At 41.4% G+C, this 19,238-nt stretch overlaps 1 protein-coding gene across 6 annotated transcripts in view; it reads left to right on the plus strand.

Moving 5' to 3' along the window:
• Positions 1 to 19,238, plus strand: part of FAM193A (family with sequence similarity 193 member A) — a 52,355-nt gene that overhangs the window by 23,284 nt on the left and 9,833 nt on the right. For 4 of the 6 annotated variants that reach the window (XM_083624435.1, XM_083624439.1, XM_083624438.1 and 1 more), the window contains 7 exons: positions 1,762 to 1,912; positions 2,069 to 2,251; positions 5,702 to 5,956; positions 8,358 to 8,544; positions 9,868 to 10,143; positions 12,440 to 12,716; positions 18,554 to 18,740. In XM_083624435.1, coding sequence (XP_083480561.1) covers positions 1,762 to 1,912; positions 2,069 to 2,251; positions 5,702 to 5,956; positions 8,358 to 8,544; positions 9,868 to 10,143; positions 12,440 to 12,716; positions 18,554 to 18,740 — 1,516 coding nt within the window. The remainder of the gene's footprint in view (positions 1 to 1,761; positions 1,913 to 2,068; positions 2,252 to 5,701; positions 5,957 to 8,357; positions 8,545 to 9,867; positions 10,144 to 12,439; positions 12,717 to 18,553; positions 18,741 to 19,238) is intronic. The other 2 variants (XM_083624436.1, XM_083624437.1) reach the window with 2 other exon arrangements.

Raw genomic sequence — 19,238 nt, forward strand, 5'->3', positions numbered from 1 at the left:
AGTAAAATGTGAAATTTTGAGAACAGAATCTAACAGTAGTGAAAAGAATTTCTTTGTGTGCAGTGGATTTGCTGGGTCCTTACTGCTTTTCCAGTGGCAGTTCCATGTGCTGCTGTTGAAGAGGGTGAGCAGCACTTGGCACAGGGCATAGAATGCAAGTTAGAAGACAAAGAAGATGAAACCCTGATGTAAATATAGAAGCACTGACACATACACTTAAGGCTCTTGTGGACCCCAGCTTTAGAAATACTGTATATTTTTAAACTTGTGATGATAATAATAGCACCTTTATTGTCAATGTACAACCTGTGTACAAAGAAGTTAACCGAGCCTCCCCCCCTCCCACAAACACTCAATCTCATTGCACTCTGTGTGCTTGTCGCACAACACACCAACCCCGAAAGTCAGTTACACTGTATTATTTTCCATTCAGCAGCCTAACAGCCCACGGATAGAAACTGTTTTTCAGTCTGTTGGTACGACTAATTATACTTCTATATCTCCTGCCCGAGGGTAGAAGATTAAAGAGGTGCTGGCTGGGGTGTGAATCGTCCCTGAGAATTTTTCTCGCTCTCCTAAGGCAACGATCCCTTGCGACGGCATCTCGCGGGCTCAGGGGACAGCCCATGATATCATGTGCTGTGTTCACCACCCTCTGTAAAGACTTTCTGTCCGTGGTTGTCAAGCCAACGTACCACACTGTGATACAATATGAGAGGACACTTTCTATTGTGGACTGGTAGAAGGAGGTCATCAGTTGTTGTTTAATGTTGTTCTTTCGCAAGACCTTGAGGAAATGGAGTCTCTGTTGGGCCTTCCTAACCACCCGAGTTATATTGTTTTTCCAAGTGAGGTCTTCACTAAGGTAAACTCCCAGGAATTTAAAGGAAGAGACTCTCTCTACACAACCCCCCCCCTGATATTCAGCGGGGTTAGTTCCCCTCTCTTCCTCTGAAAGTCCAACACCATCTCCTTTGTCTTGCTAATATTTAGGTGCAAGTTATTCTCTAAGCACCATGTAGATACTTTTGAACCTCCCCCCTGTACGCCGATTCATTTCCACCTGTAATTAGACCCATTATGATCAGCCTGTTCCCAAAAACTGGAACTATCCTGGAATCATGAAATTTGAAACATAGGCTATACTTCTGGCATAATTAAGTGGCGGGCAGAATGGCAGATTTACTCCTGAGCTACTTTAGTTTTTTGGGAGCTGAAACATCTTTAGGCAAAGTATGGAGAAGCCCCATTCATTATTAACATACAAGAGCAAGCCTTCAGACACTGGACTACCAAGGTGATAGTGACAAGGGGTTTGAGCATACCTTGTCCATTCACTTGTGATGAAAGTCCTCTGCCGTAGCATAGAAATTTGCTTCGCTGGCATTCAAGTACAAGGGGAGTGACAATGTTGATATCAGAATTAACCCTTTTTCCCACAGCAAAGCTATCCATTATGCTTTTAGGATGTATCATGTCTTTGAATCAATGCTTTTAGGGCTAAAATGCAGTATGGCATCTTTTTAAAATGAAAAATCTGGAAATGCCTTACATGTCATCTATATTTGGATTTGCACCCAGAGCTTTTATTTCTGTTACAAATTCCAGTGAAATGGTATTAAAATAAAAAACACCCAACCCCTATTTCTAGAAGAAAATTACAAATTCAAAACCAATGGAAATTGCATTTTACTTTCTTTTCAAAGTTCTCTATTGCTTGACCTACTTAGCATGTACAAAAAACCCCACTTTTCTTCACAGTAATACTGAAAATGAAGATATTTCAGCAGTATCAGAAAAACCTGATATTTATTGTATTAATCACTATGATAATGCTGAGGCTGTCAGAAACATGAATGGGATCCACAGACTGTTAACTGATGGAGTCAAAAACATGGCATTAAAGGCTGAGGTACTGTAATTTTGAAATACATTTTATACATCTATTATTTACATTTATATACCACTGTTCATCTTGTGGGGTCCCAGGGTGGTGGACACATATAGTAGAATCATAAAGCAATTCAGATGTAATTTAAAATCATATTAAACCTGAACTATTTATCAGTCTCCCCAGCAGAGTAGTAACACTAGTAGCAGTTCATCAGTAGCAGATGCTGAAGAAGCAGATGAAGAGAATGGTGGTAATTTACCAAGGGCTCAAGAAGGGGATTTAATGCTTGGAACTAATGTGCGAAGGAAGGATGAAGCGAAAGCTGACAGTTCTTTGTCATCATACTCTATTCAGCAGGTAAAACACATTTAGTTCTTAAGAGTAATGTATATGAACCCTGAAACAATGTTCTTCTGGATTTCCTTTTAGTTAGCCAATGATAAATTGTTCAAAAAAAGAGAGAAATCACAGCAGTACTAATAAATAATATCACATTACAAAATAGTGGAATGCTGCACATAGCTGTATATTTATAATTCAATTTGATATTTTCACCCAAAGTTAGCAATCACTCATTTTCTGGCTCCTCCACCCCTGTTCCCACTCCAGACTTTCAGTGTTTTAAATCATTGTGGTAGTCAGACATATGAAATTTAGCCCGTTCCTTTTTAATAGACAGAACTGCAACTAGGAATCTGGCTAGATAAAATATGATCCTATGGTGTCTGGTTTTTGAGCAGAAAGACCAGCCTGTCCTCTACCCCGCTCTCCCTCCAAATCCCCTTTGTTCCCCAACCACTTCACTATGGACATGGACAACTACATATACTGCACTACAGGGTGTGTTCCAGGGTTTCCACAGCTGGCTGTCAATTTCAACATCTGTGCTCCCCCAGTTCCTCCTTTGAACTGTCCTAATGTAATTGCAGAAGGATTTCTTTTCATATATTATAGCAGACCAATCTCTGGTTTTGATGTAATCATAATCCACGCACCCTTAATATTTGCCTTTCTATTTCTTACACCCTCTTGAAGTTTTTGTACAATCATTATCCATGTAGTGTTAGAGTTATAATAGGGTTGTGCTGATGTGACTGTATCACACCAGTACTATTTCATCTGGACTGGCTGTCATTCTGTTTCTTGGCCTGTTTAAAGTGTTGTATTAACATTTAAAACCTTAAAGAGCTTACAACCTGTAACTTGAAAGGTTCACTTCCTCCTGTATATACCTCTTTGGACCTTTGGATCTTCCTCAGAGCACATTCTTGTTGGTTGAGAAAGAAAAAAATTCTCTTTTTATTTTACCTACTTTTTCATAGAATCATAGAATCATAGAATCATAGAGTTGGAAGAGACCACAAGGGCCATCGAGTCCAACCCCCTGCCAAGCAGGAAACACCATCAGAGCACTCCTGACATATGGTTGTCAAGCCTCTGCTTAATGACCTCCAAAGAAGGAGACTCCACCACACTCCTTGGCAGCAAATTCCACTGTCGAACAGCTCTTACTGTCAGGAAGTTCTTCCTAATGTTTAGGTGGAATCTTCTTTCTTGTAGTTTGGATCCATTGCTCTGTGTCCGCTTCTCTGGAGCAGCAGAAAACAACCTTTCTCCCTCCTCTATGTGACATCCTTTTATATATTTGAACATAGCTATCATATCACCCCTTAACCTCCTCTTCTCCAGGCTAAACATGCCCAGCTCCCTAGGCCGTTCCTCATAAGGCATTGTTTCCAGGCCTTTGACCATTTTGGTTGCCCTCCTCTGGACACGTTCCAGTTTGTCAGTGTCCTTCTTGAACTGTGGTGCCCAGAACTGGACACAGTACTCCAGGTGAGGTCTGACCAGAGCAGAATACTGTGGCACTATTACTTCCCTTGATCTAGATGCTATACTCCTATTGATGCAGCCCAGAATTGCATTGGCTTTTTTAGCTGCCGCGTCACACTGTTGGCTCATGTCAAGTTTGTGGTCCACCAAGACTCCTAGATCCTTTTCACATGTATTGCTCTCAAGCCAGGTGTCACCCATCTTGTATTTGTGCCTCTCATTTTTTTTTGCCCAAGTGCAGTACTTTACATTTCTCCCTGTTAAAATTCATCTTGTTTGTTTTGGCCCAGTTCTCTAATCTGTCAAGGTCGTTTTGAAGTGTGATCCTGTCCTCTGGGGTGTTAGCCACCCCTCCCAGTTTGGTGTCATCTGCAAATTTGATCAGGATGCCCTTGAGTCCATCATCCAAGTCGTTGATAAAGATGTTGAATAAGACCGGGCCCAAGACAGAACCCTGTGGCACCCCACTAGTCACTCTTCTCCAGGATGAAGAGGAACCATTGATGAGCACCCTTTGGGTTTGGTCAGTCAGCCAGTTACAAATCCACTGAGTGGTAGCATAGTCAAGACCGCATTTTACCAGCTTCTTTACAAGAATATCATGGGGCACCTTGTCAAATGCCTTGCTGAAATCGAGGTAGGCTACATCCACTGCGTTCCCTTCATCTACCAGGCTTGTAATTCTGTCAAAAAACGAGATCAGGTTAGTCTGACATGACTTATTTTTCAGAAATCCATGCTGACTGTTGGTGATCACAGCATTCCTTTCTAGGTGCTCACAGACTGTTTGCTTAATGATCTGCTCCAGAATCTTCCCTGGTATTGATGTCAGACTGACTGGGCGGTAATTATTTGGGTCCTCTCTTTTCCCCTTTTTGAAAATAGGGACAACATTTGCCCTCTTCCAGTCTGTCGGGACTTCGCCTGTTCTCCAGGAATTCTCAAAGATGACTGCCAGTGGTTCTGAGATCACATCTGCCAGTTCTTTTAATACTCTTGGATGCAGTTCATCTGGCCCTGGAGACTTGAATATATCTAGACTAGCCAAGTATTCTTGTACTATCTCCTTAGTTATTCCGGGCTGTGTTTCCTCTGCTGAATCATTTGCTCCAAATTCTTCAGGTCAGGCATTGTTTTCTTTATCGGAGAAGACTGAGGCAAAGAAGACATTGAGGAGTTCAGCCCTTTCTGTGTCCCCTGTTTGCATTTCACCATCTTCTCCTCTGAGTGACCCCACTGTTTCTTTGTTCTTCCTTTTGCTACGAACATACCCATAAAAGCCTTTTTTGTTGCTTTTAACCTCTCTAGCAAGCCTGAGTTCATTCTGTGTTTTAGCTTTTCTGACTTTGTGTCTACACGTGCTGGCTATTTGTTTGAATTCCTCTTTGGTGGTTTCCCCCATTTTCCATTTTTTGTACACATCCTTTTTTAATCTTAACTCAGTTAAAAGTTCTTTAGATAGCCACCCTGGCTTCTTTAGGCACCTTCCATGTTTCCGTCTCATTGGTATTGCCTGAAGTTGCGCTTTTACTATCTCCCTCTTAACAAACTCCCAGCCATCATGAACTCCCTTTCCTTTTAGTATTACTGTCCATGGGATCTCACCCAGCACTTCCCTAAGTTTTATGAAGTCGGCTTTCTTAAAGTCAAGAAATTGAGTCCTAGTATGCTTGGCTGCTCCTTTCCGCTGTATAGTAAACTTCAGAAGAGCATGATCACTCGCGCCTAATGATCCTTCCACTTCTACCCCACTAACCAGGTCATCAACATTGGTTAGGACCAGATCTAAAATGGCTGTTGCAATTTTATATTGTATTTTATATTGTATTGTATTTTATATATTTGAGAGGTGTCATTATTGTCATTTTCTAAAACAATAGATTGCATCTAAGATAATTGTTTCCAAAAAATAAAAGAAATGTTTCTCTAATTTTGCTGTGTGGTTTACATTGTGTACCCTCCTTTCATTTATAGCAGATTGATCAAGAACCAGCTTGTTGTGAGTGCCATGTCTGTAAACAGGAAATCTCAGGCCCCTCTTCTTCAGACACTGAAGTGAAATGTCTTCCTGCTGGGCATCAATTTAGGATGCCAGAAAAACCTGCCCATCCTGCTCTTCATCTTTATCCTCATATCCATGGACAAATACCACTTCATACTATTCCTCACTTACCTCCTCCACTAATCCATCCTTCTTTATACACTGCTTCCCCCTTTGCACAAAATAAGGTAAGTCTGTCAAAGTGGCAATCTTCGGGGTTCCAGGATATTTCATGCATCTGTTAAAAATAATTTGCCAGTTCAGAGGTTTTCAACCTTTACTGAGTCCACAGCTCCATTGACCAACTACATTCATTCTGTGGCAGCCCTGTGGGGCTCAGGAGCCCAGTTATGTGATCACTTGCCTGTAGAGCTGGCAGCCTCTCATCTTTTTTCAAACACTCTCCCTTGTGGAGTCTTCCTTCAGCCTCCTCTCCCTCTGGGCAGCCACTGCTGCTGCCTCTGGTCTGTGAGCCTCTGCCACCCCCCAAAGAGTGGTGCCTCCTCACACTGCTCCACAGGGGCCTGGGAAAAGGTGCCCCCAGGCTTGGTGGCCCAACGGAGACTGGCCAAAGTTGAACATGAGGACAGCACCTTAGCATGGGAGGCAACAGTGGGCACTACTGGGCCAGCATAGTGGAAAGGTTCCCCTTCAGCACCGAGCACTCAACTCTCACAGACCTTGCACACAGCAAGCACAAGAAAGGTCAGTGCAGTGCCTGCCTGCCGGGCCTCCCACTCCTGGCCTGTCCACTCCAAAGAAAGGGCTGTTGGACTGGGTGAGTGGGCTCCCTCTCCTGCCTGCTTGCTTGCTTGCTTACTCCAAGGCTGCCTCAGCTCCTGGTAACCAGTACCCCCTGGCCAGCCCCAGAGACACGTTTCTCCAGGGAAGCTTATAGCCAGGACTGCTGCAACAAAGAGCTGTGCAAGACAGAGGCCGGTGTTGCCTGCAGCATCCCCAACCATCATTCAAGGTATCCCCAGGTGCCGTGACACACTGGTTGAAAACCACTGTGCTAAGTCATTGAACTGGTGTTATCAAATGTCACTACCAACGAAACAGTAGCCATTAGATGATAAATTGTCAGTTTTACAAAAATCAGGTACTTGAAGTTTTTTAATCCCAGAGACACATTAAGCTATGAATGAATAACTGAAACATTAAGAAATTAATAAAACATTAGTTTTATATTAAGGTTACCATTACTACAATTACCAGTGCTACAATTATATTTTTCTTACAAAATGTTCTTTAAAAAATGCATTCATGCCTGCATTTACAATACAATACACACATGTAGCCAACTGAAAATGATATAGAAAGATGGGGAAAGTAGGTGATCCTTTTGTCTGTGAGAACATTGTGATCCTGGGGATATCCCATCATTGATCATTCCTTGCTCTCTCTAGCCCAGGTGCATGTGTGTGTCACTAACATTTTCATGCCATGTTTCACATTTCCAAAAGCACCATGGATATCAGTCACAAAACAGCTGCCATATCTAAAAGAGCAGAAAAAGAGACATGGCCACAAAAAGCATGGGTGTGCCCCCATTTTTTAAAAAGGCACCTACAGCAGCCATTACTGTTATTTGCCATAGAAAGAAGAGCTTTTTATCTCCTCTCTTCAGAAGGGAAGGGAAATGTTCAGCATTAGCCTTCCGTTAAGTGTGGGTATGTTCAATGTATGAGAGGCCAAGCTGGTGCAAAGAGGAAGTGAGTAAGAAGAGCAAACAGTCTCTCGTGCATTGTGGATTTTTAAGGGCTGGACCTTCTGTGGGCACCATAAGAGGTACAGTGGGCACACTGGGTCCTGCAGGCACCACATTGGTGACCACTGTGCTAGCCTATTTGAATGGAACAGGCAGTCTTATCCAATGGTAATTGGTGTCGTCATTACATATCCCCCAGGAATCTGCTTAGCAGGTTTTCTTAGCTTGGTCTTCTTTGCAGCTGGTAGGACTCCAGCTCCGCAATCCTGCTGTTAAATTCCTTCCATATCAACCACAGGTGCTAATTTGAATCCCTGGGGCCACCAAACAGAAAGTTATACATGACAGCTGAAGCTCTTGTTCAACACCTCAGAGTACATTCCAACATTGTAGAATCAGTTCAGCACATCCATCCCTTTATCTGTATTTGATGAAAAGAAGATACAGAGCTGAGCCTCATCAGTTCAGGTGACCTCATTCTGTGTTTTCCTTCCATCCTATAGCTACAAGTGGGCTGCAGCTGTGGCCCTGTGCTCTACTGACTATATAGAGATTGAACTGAAATGTAACAGTAAATCATGGTAATGAGGAAGACCTTAGGCTATGAAACAAGAAACTGAAGTTAAGCAAGCAAGCAAGGAAATGCTTTCAAACACCTTGTTGTCATGCTAGAGGGAAGGCTCATGAGCCCAAGGACTGCATAGGCTCATTCTGGTCATTATAAACTGTGGCATAGCATGAGGTCTGAACGCAGCTGTTGTATAATGGTATTTTCAGAGCAACATGACTCAGTGCATCATTTTCCCTTGTATGTGACTAATAATTTTGGAGTGGATGCAAACGAGCAGAAGACTAATTAGAAAGTACTCTTGTTGTAGGCCCTGGTTCAGAATAATGGAAACAATCAGCAAGCACTCAGTACACCATTCCAAGATAATATCTATCCAAATGGTTTTGGAAGTACCACAGACTGGAAGAGTTCTAAATTTTTAAGCATCTGGGAATCGGAAGTCATGAATGAGAAAAACTGGAATGCCTCCACCTCTTTACAAGAGGAACTTCCCGGTGAGAGTATAATTCTGCTTTACTCTGAAAAGCGGCAGTTTGATTCTGGATGTTCTAGTAAGGCCCTTGACTGAATTAGATTTACTGTCTGATTCCAATTGGGACAATAGGAGGGAAAGAGGGATCAAATACAGGTACCCATTTGATTTGTGATATTTACAAATGCACTAGTATTGTCAGAAATCTTTGGGCCTCAGCAATCACTCTTTGGGCGTGATTGCTGACGTGTGGGTCCTTGTTGACCCAGAAGTAATGGGGGGGGGCAGGACAAGGTGCACTCCATTACACCTTGCAGGGGCCGGAAACAGAACCCCCATGTGAAATTGTCGCTGCTTGTATAGTAAAACTAGTGGACCTGCAAAATGTTGTATTGTAGCTCCTTGTATTCCACCCCTCTTCTGTTCCCGTTCCCCAGTCAGCCATCATTCTATGGCCACTGAGCATGCTCAGTTCTCATTGGGCTGCTGGGGTTTCTTTGTCCTAAAATATTTTTGTAGTTCTGCACACGTTAAGGTTTCCCTAAGCCTGTTGATTCCTCTCTTTTGTGCGTGGGTTCTGCTGTTTTAACTGCATAAGCAACAGTACTTATAGCCTGAACTTATTTGTTTTTTTGAGATGGGGAAGAACTCAGGCTCCACATCAAAATGCAATATATTCCTAATGCGTTTGTTTTACCTGCACTTCTGGCTGAAGGTGTTGAATAAAACAAACCAGCATCAAAGACAGGGATTCCGGCTATAGTTTGCTTCTTACCTCATGTACATTTTTTAAAAAGTTCTTTAACATATAAATATGTTGCATCACGGTTCTTTAATAAGAATAGCACAGCCCTCCAATAAATGCTCTGCTATCATATTTTTAAATGTTTTAGTGCTTTATAGATTGTAGTTTAATGCTTTATGGTATAATGAATTTTATTACTGCCTTGGGATGGTTTACACGGTGTTTGTAAATACCAAAAGAGGTTTTGGATAGTGGTTCTGTGTATAAAACTATTAACCTGAAATTGCTTTTGAGATTACAATGAATTATTACATGAATTATTACATTACTTAAAGTTTTAAACGGAATAATACCAATTCTAAACAATTTTCTGATTATACATATCTGTGTTACAGCTGATAGCATAAGAAGTCTTTAGCTTTCATTCATTCCAGACATACTCTGTGAACCACCCTGAGACCGCTGGGCTTAGAGCGGTATTTAAAGTGTGTGTGTGTGTGTGTGTGTGTGTGTGTGGCCCTATACCCATCTAGGTGACATTAATGCAGTGTTAATAATGCTAAACAACTGAACTAGTTTGTCTCTTTCTTCAATTTAAAGGAAGTGCTGCAGCAGCAGCAGCTCTTTCAGAACTGATACCTAATGTACTTCCCGTAACATCTAGAAATGAAGGAATGGTAATAACTGAGAGCAAAAAGAGGGAAAATATTTTAAAGAAAAAATGTCTGTATCATTGTCAAGATGCGTCTTTTATGGACACTAAAAAAGTAGTGATGGCAACATCTTCAGCAACCTCTTCAGTTTCATGCACTGCTACCACAGTACAGTCAAGCAACAACCAGTTTAAAGTTTCATCTAAAAGATCATCATCACTAGGTAAATATTAAATACACTTGTTATCCTGCTTATTAGCCAACAGAGTTCCCAAAGCAGCTTACATAAACATTTTTAAGCAGTTACAAGTCATAGAATCATAGAGTTGTCTAGTCCAATGCAGGAATCTCAGCTAAAGCATCCAAGACATTTGGCCATCCAATCTCTGCTTTAAAACCTCCAAGGAAAGACAGTCCACCACCTCCCAAGGGAGACAATTCCCCTGTGACGAGGAGAGTGCTGTTGTGCTAAGGTTCTGCTTACAGAATTCCCATAAGCATCTGCTTGGATACTTTGAGAAGAAAATGCTGGACTTTGGGCCTTAGAACTGATCCAACTGGTTCTTATTTTCTAACATTTAAATCTCGCACAAGAGCTAGCAGAGAAAAAAAAGAAGAGGGCAAACATAGGTAACAAGAAACCTAGAATTGATAGCCAAAGGGAAAAAATGGACAAGAGCAAACCAAAATAAAAGCAGAGCTAAAACAAAAGAGAAACAATTTCAGTTGAACCCAGAAGTTGTTGGAAAGATCTGGTGCTTGACTTTGCATCTAGATCTGACTTTAGTGGGCCTCTCTTGGGAGGGTATGCTAAAGGTTGGCCCCACAACTGAAAAGTCCCTGTTTCTAGTAAATGTCTGCCAATATGAGTCTTCTTTTACAACAACAAATGGAAACATAAGACCCAATCACATCTGAAAACAATACTTGTACTGTGCTCTCAAATATCAGTGCATGAAATAGTTAATGACCAAACATACAGATAAACTTTTACAATGTTCTAAACAGAGTACTAGTGAAAGTGCTTTTCACCTACACCCAGGGTTGTGTTTTTTTTAAGTTTTATGTGTAATTAATTTCTGGTTCTTTGGTATATTTTCTGTGTGAATTCCATATTAAGTTGGTGATAAGGGAAATGCCTCCTGCTACAACTCCATAACAAGCTTTCTACAAAACACATTACTACTCGCATACCATTACACCAACTTATAGTCTTAACTTTTTATAAATAAAAAAGGAACCATTTAAGTGACAAACAAATATGTAATATGACAAGGCCATCTACACGGCTTGCCAGCTTATCTTTCACCAGCCCAAAGACTGGATGGCTACCACTTCAGGCTATGCTTGCATTCATATCATCTGCAACAATCACATCCTTAAAATAATAATCACTTTTAAGATATAGCCTGTAACTAAAAACAGATGCTATAAAAGTGCCAGCAGATCAAAAGTTTCATTCAGCTCATTAGGGGTTACAGTTTGTAAAGTAAAAATCCAATAGGCTTCTTGCTAGCAGAGTAAAATGTGAGGACTTTGCACTTTTTAAGTAGACGTAATTTGTTCAGTCACTAGAAACCTTGCATTTTCAGGAAAATTATTTTCCAGAAAATGTGTTAGAAGAGCCTCAGTAGTTTAGTTCTGATCTTTGTTCTCTAACCTGTAATCTGAGGATTTCTTTATCTGTCCTATGTTTACAAAAGAGGAATGACACTAAATTGCATAAATTACATTGACTTGCAGTAAAATCTCAATGTAAAACTTTACCATCATTAGGATTTGTAAATGGTTGAAATGTGGGAATGGAGACAAAAGGAATTTTCTCTGGTGTTCACTCATAGAGCTAAGCATACATAAGTCACAGTATTTGATAGACAGCCTGTCAGATAATTCTGCTTACATGTTCCATTACCATGTGAAATGAAGTATGCCTAAGACCAAACTTCCCATCTTTCTTCCCAAGTTCCTTTCTACATATATTTCTTATACAGGTTCCTGTTTTCTCCCAAACTCAGAATAAACTAACCCTTTCAGCATCCTCCATAGCCTTTCCCTCTGCTTCTCTACTCTCAGCTGTATGTCAGTCTCCTGTCCCTGCCCAAATGCCTCTGCCCCTTGCTGCATCATATGTCTTATACAGAGATAGCTTTGTAATGTCACCCCCTCTTTCTCTTTCAAACTTGGAATATAGAATTGTGCCCAGAACATTCATAAGTGAAGTTCATTTCAGTTATCTCTGTGCTGAGAGATACCATCCAACAGGCATGCAAACAAGTGAATTGATTGCGTGCGTGAGGCTTTGGCTTTAAGATGCCGTTTGGCAATTATTTTAAATTACAAATATTTATTAAATTGCCTCTTTTAAAAACCAACTGTTTGTGCAATATTTTATCCATGGTTGCAATTTTTTTTAAAAAAAAAGATTATAAATTCTATTCAAATTTCAGAAATGACTGCCAATGAAATGAAGACATTGTTAACGTTGAGAATATGAGGTAACTTTTCTTTTTTGTATTTAGGTGATGTATTCCACAATATCAGTTCAGAGGATCACAGATGTTCTGCATTGGCTGCACCTCAAAATCCCACAAATTTTGTGCCACTTCCTTTCCTTTCTCCTGTGGTGCTTCCTCCAGCTTCTACTCCCCATCTGCCAAGTCCTAATGCTTCATCTTTCTCCAGAGTTACCACAACTGCACCCAGCTTTGTGGATTCCCATTCAGGTCTTTATCCCATGACAGTTCCACCTCTTTCAACCACAGAGAGCTTAATTAGTGCTCCATCAAGTGTTTGCAGGTGAGATTTTGTTTGTCTTTACATTTTTATTTAAAAATAGAAATTTAAAAACCACAACATGGCCAAAAGATGTGATTAATACTTGGACGCCGAGACCATATAACACCGGTCCTGAAAGACCTACATTGGCTCCCAGTACGTTTCCGAGCACAGTGAGGTTACAGGGAACCAGGCAGAGGGCCTTCTTGGTGGTGGTGCCCGCCCTGTGGAATGCCCTCCCATCAGATATCAAGGAAATACAGTGGTACCTCGGGTTACATACGGTTCAGGTTACAGACGCTTCAGGTTACAGACTCCGCTAACCCAGAAATAGTGCTTCAGGTTAAGAACTTTGCTTCAGGATGAGAACAGAAATCGGGCTTCGGCGGCGCGGCGGCAGCAGGAGGCCCCATTAGCTAAAGTGGTGCTTCAGAACGGACCTCCGGAACGAATTAAGTACGTAACCCGAGGTACCACTGTAAACAACTGTCTGACTTTTAGAAGACATCTGAAAGCAGCCCTGTTTAGGGAGGTTTTTAAAGTTTGATGTTTTATTGTGCTTTTAATTCTGTTGGGAGCCGCCCAGAGTGACTGAGGAAACCCAGCCAGATGGGCAGCGTAGAAATAATAAATTATTGTTATTGTTATTATTATTATCCTCGGTGTCTTTAGAATTTATTTGCTTGTTAATTCATTGGTTTTGTAAAAAAATTTTTTTATTAGTTTTCCAATATTATTCCAATAATAGCCACATTATACCAATACCAATTCATATCCAATTAATACAGTTATTAATAGATTATTCAAATCCCAAATTATACATTTTAATTAAAGTGCCCCCCACGTGCTAGATTTGATGGCTTCCTGATTTTATTTTATTTTATGTGTTCCAAAATCTCGCTAATTTCAGTTACATTCCAGTTATAATGATAACCCCTTATAAAACAACTGCAATCTTAATGATTTCTATTCATATTGTTACATTAAATAATTTATAAAACTTCAGGTGAGGAACTTGTAAGTGTCGTCCTTGTTCTTTCCTGCATGTGGCAATTACTTTGTCCAGTATGTTTCTTCTTGTTCATATATGATGCTATGTCTTTCTTTCCTCCAACTGTTGCTGTTACCCATCATGATTTGGGTGGAGCTGTTGTTCCATTGTTTTCCAGAAATCTCTGCATTGCTATTCGTTGCTTTGCACAGAGAACACAAACAGCAGCTTCCTGGAGCCTCTCTGTCCCAGTAAATAAACTGTTCTTGCCATTTTTTTCTCAGCTTGGGAAGAGTGGTATGTGATTCCTTACAGCTGAGAATTTATGGCTAATTATCCTTCAAAGTTACATTAAATTCATGTCTTCTCCGTCTTTTTTCCACTTTCCTTTGTAGCTAGTAGAGGGTGGGTGGGGTTGGCTTTATATTTCCAACATAGTCCTTCCTTTTGTTTCAGGTCACACACAGTTTCCATTTTTGTTGTTAAATTCCATTTTAATAATCCAGTTTCTTCCAACCTCACTTGTACATTTATAATTTTTACTTGCATTCCGAGGAGGGTTGCCAAATCATAAATATATATAATATATTTTTTAATAAGCCAGCCATGGGCTCCCCTCCTTCCACCATCTCTGGCACCGAATGAAATATTAGCTGCTCAGTTCATACCTTTAATCCATGCAGCTGGGTTGTCCTACAGTTTGTAAACTCATCTCTTCTGGCACACGCCTGTACTTTAATCTCCAATTAAAATTCAATTAGCAGGCTAACCTCTGCTTCCAGGAATGGAGTCAGGGGGTTTCGGTGTTGCAGAAAACTTGCAGCTGAGGTTCTTCCTTGGATGAGCAGCCAAAACCTCTACCAGGAAAGAGGAGTCAGGACAAAACGGATAGGTACAACACCTAATTTATTTCAGCTGAAATAGCCAGTCCTCTCTGGTTCACACCACAAGGAGAGATTGACAATTGAGCAAACAGCAAAGCAAATTCTTACAGGGTCTGCAAAACAAGCTGCAATCGTCAAGAGGGTTGACCAAGAGGAAACATTTGTTGCTTGCAAAGGGTACCTTCTTCAAAATTGGCAAAAACAAGTCTTGTGGTTTCTTGCTACTGAAGCTTGCTAAAGAAACAGTTTCAGCTGTCATCTATTTTTAAATAAAAACTTGCTTAAGCTTGTGAAACTAACAGGGTCACTCAGAAGAGTAAAATGGATTTTAGAAATAAATTATGACTGTTCTTATGCCAAGCAAGCTTTGTTATAAAAGCTGAAGGCAAGGTTAATTCTCAGTTGGCATTTATGTCTTACTTCTCTAACATCGACAGATGGAGTGCTCCTGCACCCAGTGCCTTTGCCTGGGAAGTGAGTGCCAAACCACAGGGCAAACTGCGGGTGAAAAAAGCCTGTTCCTCCCAAACCCTGAGAGGAATGCAGAAAACAGTTTAACCCCCACCATTCTCTTTCATCTTCATCTGCGACTCCCATGATGTTGAGGGAGGATCTATTCCTGGCGCAGAACGGAAAAGGAAGCCGTTAATTCATTGTTGTTATTGTTAATTATAATTTAATAACAACATCATCATCCTATGATTCTCAAATCAGTTAAAGCCACAGTGTTAGTACAAGTAACCATATAACATTTGTTCTTTGCCTTAATTAAAAAGCAAGATAAATGTGTCAGAGCTGCTGCTATGGTATGGAATTGCTGATCTATATATTGATTCATTCCTTATGTTCTTTATATTTTTATCCCACAATTTTTCTTAGAAAAGCATCACGGTAGCTAAAAATACATAACCCTAATCAAATAAACCCATTCCAACATTGCTAAAACTCATGTAAAATTAATAAGACCAGCCAAAATATGTAGCAGTGTTGCACCCAAAAAGTGGTTGAAATCCATATTAATTATTTTTTATCCATTTGAATTCCCTTTTTCTTTATCTTGAGGTATATCCCTAATATCTGGGTACAAATATCTGAGTCCCTAATGGACTCTGCATTCTTCACACCATATCAGCTGTTAAGTACAAAAGACTTGCCTTCCAGCTGTTAGCAAGCTTACTCAGGAAATGTGTGTAAACACATCTGCAGGCTACTTCAGGGAATAAGCTCTTGTGAACATGAATGCTTAGAGGAATCTGCTCAAATAGGGGAATACTGTTCTCAATGCATCCCTGGTCATATTCCAGACTGATGTCAGTCTGGTGGAGAATGGTCCTGCTAACATACAAAAAGAATTCCAAGGATCCAGTGGCATGGGTAACATTTAGAATATTTAGTCTGGGGAAGTGATGTGCCCTTGTAAGGTACTCAGGGAGAAATAGAAACGAGTCCACAAATAAACTTCTTTAGAAAAATTGAAACTACTTAAACAGCAATTATGAGGCTTTCGCAGAAAGTGGGGTGGGTGGGAGAAGGAGGGATAGTGAGGTCAATTGGTACCACTGCTGTGCAGTTCAGCTTTGACTTGGACAAAATGGGAATAGTTGCAGTAGCGTTCCTGACACTGGACAATTCGGATAGATAAGGGTTCACTGAGCTGACAGACCTGGTCTCAGAGGTGGTGTGGAGGACTCCCAGACGGCTGGTTCTGAGAGATTTCAACATCCATGCTGAGGCGACTAGTTGTGGGGTGGCGTCATGGCTGCCATGACGACAGTGGGACTGGCCCAACATGTCACTGGCCCAACACATGGCAGGCCGCACTCTGGAACTTGTATTCTCAATGGGGCAGGGAGAGGGTGATATGAAAGTGGGCGATATTGACATCAGTCCCTTGCCATGGTGAGATCACTTTTTGTTGAGATTTAGCTTTCAGCACCTTTTCGCTGCAGAGGCAGGAGGACCTATTAGGATGCTCTGTCCTTGCGGGATGATCCATTGAGTTTCCATACCGTTCAGGGGTTTTCCCAGCTGATATGATTGGTGCCGCGGTTGACCCCTGGAACATACAAATGGCTCAGGCCATTGATACGATTACCCCTGAGCACCCTCTCCCACTTGATTCTTTGGTATATTCCAGAGCATAGAACAAGGAAACAAGCTGGGAAGCAGCTTGAACATGTGTGGAGGAAAGATCTGATTGAATGCAGTCTAACGCTGGTGAGGGCTAATCACTGAGCTAACCTAGTGGCAGAGAAGGCGGCAAAGAAGGCAGACTTTGTTGCCTCCATTGCATCCTCATTGTGCCATCTGGCGGAGCTTTTCTGGGTAGTGCAGGGCCACTTACAGTCTGACCCAAAGGAGGTGGCAGAACTGAGGGCAGCTTGCTGTAACTTGTTTACAAAGTATTTGGAGGATAAAACCCCTTGCATCCACTATGACCTTGACTATGCTGTTATACCAAATGAATCTCAAAGGGTGTCCAGGGCACTGTCAGGTCTTGTTGTGCTGGATGAGTTTCAGTTAGTAAGACTGAAGGATGTGGACAAGGGGTTCATGCTCTGGACCATTGTCCCTCCTGCGTGATAAAAACTAGCAGGTAGGGGACAGCTGGGTAGGCCAGGGGGGTGATTAATGCCTCCCTGCAAGAGGAGGTAGTCCCTGCCTGCAGTGGTGAAACCATTCCTCAAGAAACCCTCCCTGGATTCGGAAAATTAAGTGACTTGGTCTTCGTTTTGTATTTTTCTGTTGTGATCCGCCCTGTGATCTTTGAATGAAGGGCACTGTACAAATAGGGTTTGAGGAGAAGGAGATTATTTGCCTATCCTTTCACTAGCACGTTGATGGAATGTGAGAGAAAGGACCATGATTTCAGGATACAAGACACACAGTTCAGGGAAGGGATTTGGGACTGGTGGAAAGCAGCAGTACAACTTGGGAACAAAGAGAGAGCAGTGTGTCTGTCTGGGGTCAAGCATTTATAGACATGTTGTAACAAAAGGTTTTGTGAAATCAGGGGTGCCGACTTGGGTCCCAGATTATGGGTGCCCAGTGGCACCCGCAGCATAACATGACATCATGACGTCATGTTATGATGCCGAAGCCACAGCTGTGCTTCCAGGGCCTCGCAGGGCCTTGAAGGTCACACTGGAGGCCTTGTGAGATCTCTGACACAACCTCCGGTTTATACTGGAAGTCGTGTTCAGAGACCTGGCAGGGCCTTAGATGTTGCTTCCGAGACCTCACGGGGCCTCACGGCTTCCGGCGGTTTCTTTTCTTTTTTAATTAGTTTTATTTATAATTTTCATTATTACTTGGGCAAAATCACATTCAAATATACATTTCCACTGTTAATATCTTTCTTTTAATTAAAACATTCAATGACTTCTCTTCTTCCCCTTCCCTGGTTCCTTTTATTCTTCCCACCATTCCTGCATTATCTTACATATCCATTTAGTTCCCTTCCTCCCTTTATTCTTCCCTTATTATATATTATACTGTTGAATTTACCTTAATCCTGCTAGCATTTTCACTCATTTACAGTTATTTTCCAAATGCTCCACACAAAAATTCAGCTACTCTTTGTATGCTAGATCTTCTTGCTCTCTTATTTTACTTGTTAGACCTGCTAACTCTGCATATTCTATCATTAGTAATTGCCAATTCTCTTTATCAGGGACTTTATTAGTCGCTTCTGTGGCTTCGTGGGGTCTTGTACATCACTTCAGAGGTCGCTACAGGCCTCCAACGCGACTTCTGGTAGAAACCAGAAGTTGCATTGGAGCCACGCGGTGGGGGTGCTCAGCACCCACAAAAGAATTGTGGGTGCTGAGCACCCAGAGCCCCCTAGAGTTGGCACCAGTGTATAGAAGAGGACCCACCTCATCATATGCATGGAGTGTTATACTTGGTTGATTGTTTTCCTGTTGCTTTCTAGACTGATTTAAGAAACTGGGTTAAAATATCAGTTTTCTGCTTTATTGTAGTGATCCTGACTGTGAAGGCCATCATTGTGAGAACAGCCGTGTCTATAACCATCAACAGTATGATGGTGAGGAGAGCCAAGATGAAGATAGCTGCTCAGAGCATAGCTCTAGTACCTCAACATCCACAAACCAAAAAGAAGGAAAATACTGTGACTGTTGCTACTGTGAATTCTTTGGTCATGGAGGAGTAAGTAATCCACCACAGATTTTATTTTTAGGTGCTGCCACTTGCATTTCACTCTACTGTTGTTTTGGCTTTGTTTGTACTGAATTAACTGCTGTTGCCAGACTTAATTAACTACCATATTTTTCCGTGTATAAGATGACCCCTATTTTTTGAGCCCAAAAATCAGAAATAAATAATTGCAACATTCCGTGTATAAGACGACCCCCAATTTTAAACTTTAAAAATTTGGGGGGGGGGGGAAATATAGTCTTATACATGGAAAAATACAGTAATTCCCACTTCATGTTAGGCATTGTGGAGAGTCAACAGCAGGGGGAGAGACTCACTGCTTCTGAACAGAAGGTCTGAGGCTGAATTCCTGGTTTCTCCAGAGAGGACTAGGACAAGCTCCTGTCTCAAACCCTGAAGAGCCACTGCCAGTCAGTGTAGACAGTGCTGAGCTAGATGGGCCAGTGGTCTGACTGGGTATAAGACGTCTTCCTGTGTTCCAAAGTCAGA

The sequence above is a fragment of the Podarcis filfolensis genome, assembly GCF_964270895.1.
Source record: "Podarcis filfolensis genome assembly, chromosome: 7".
Lineage (NCBI taxonomy): Eukaryota > Metazoa > Chordata > Lepidosauria > Squamata > Lacertidae > Podarcis > Podarcis filfolensis.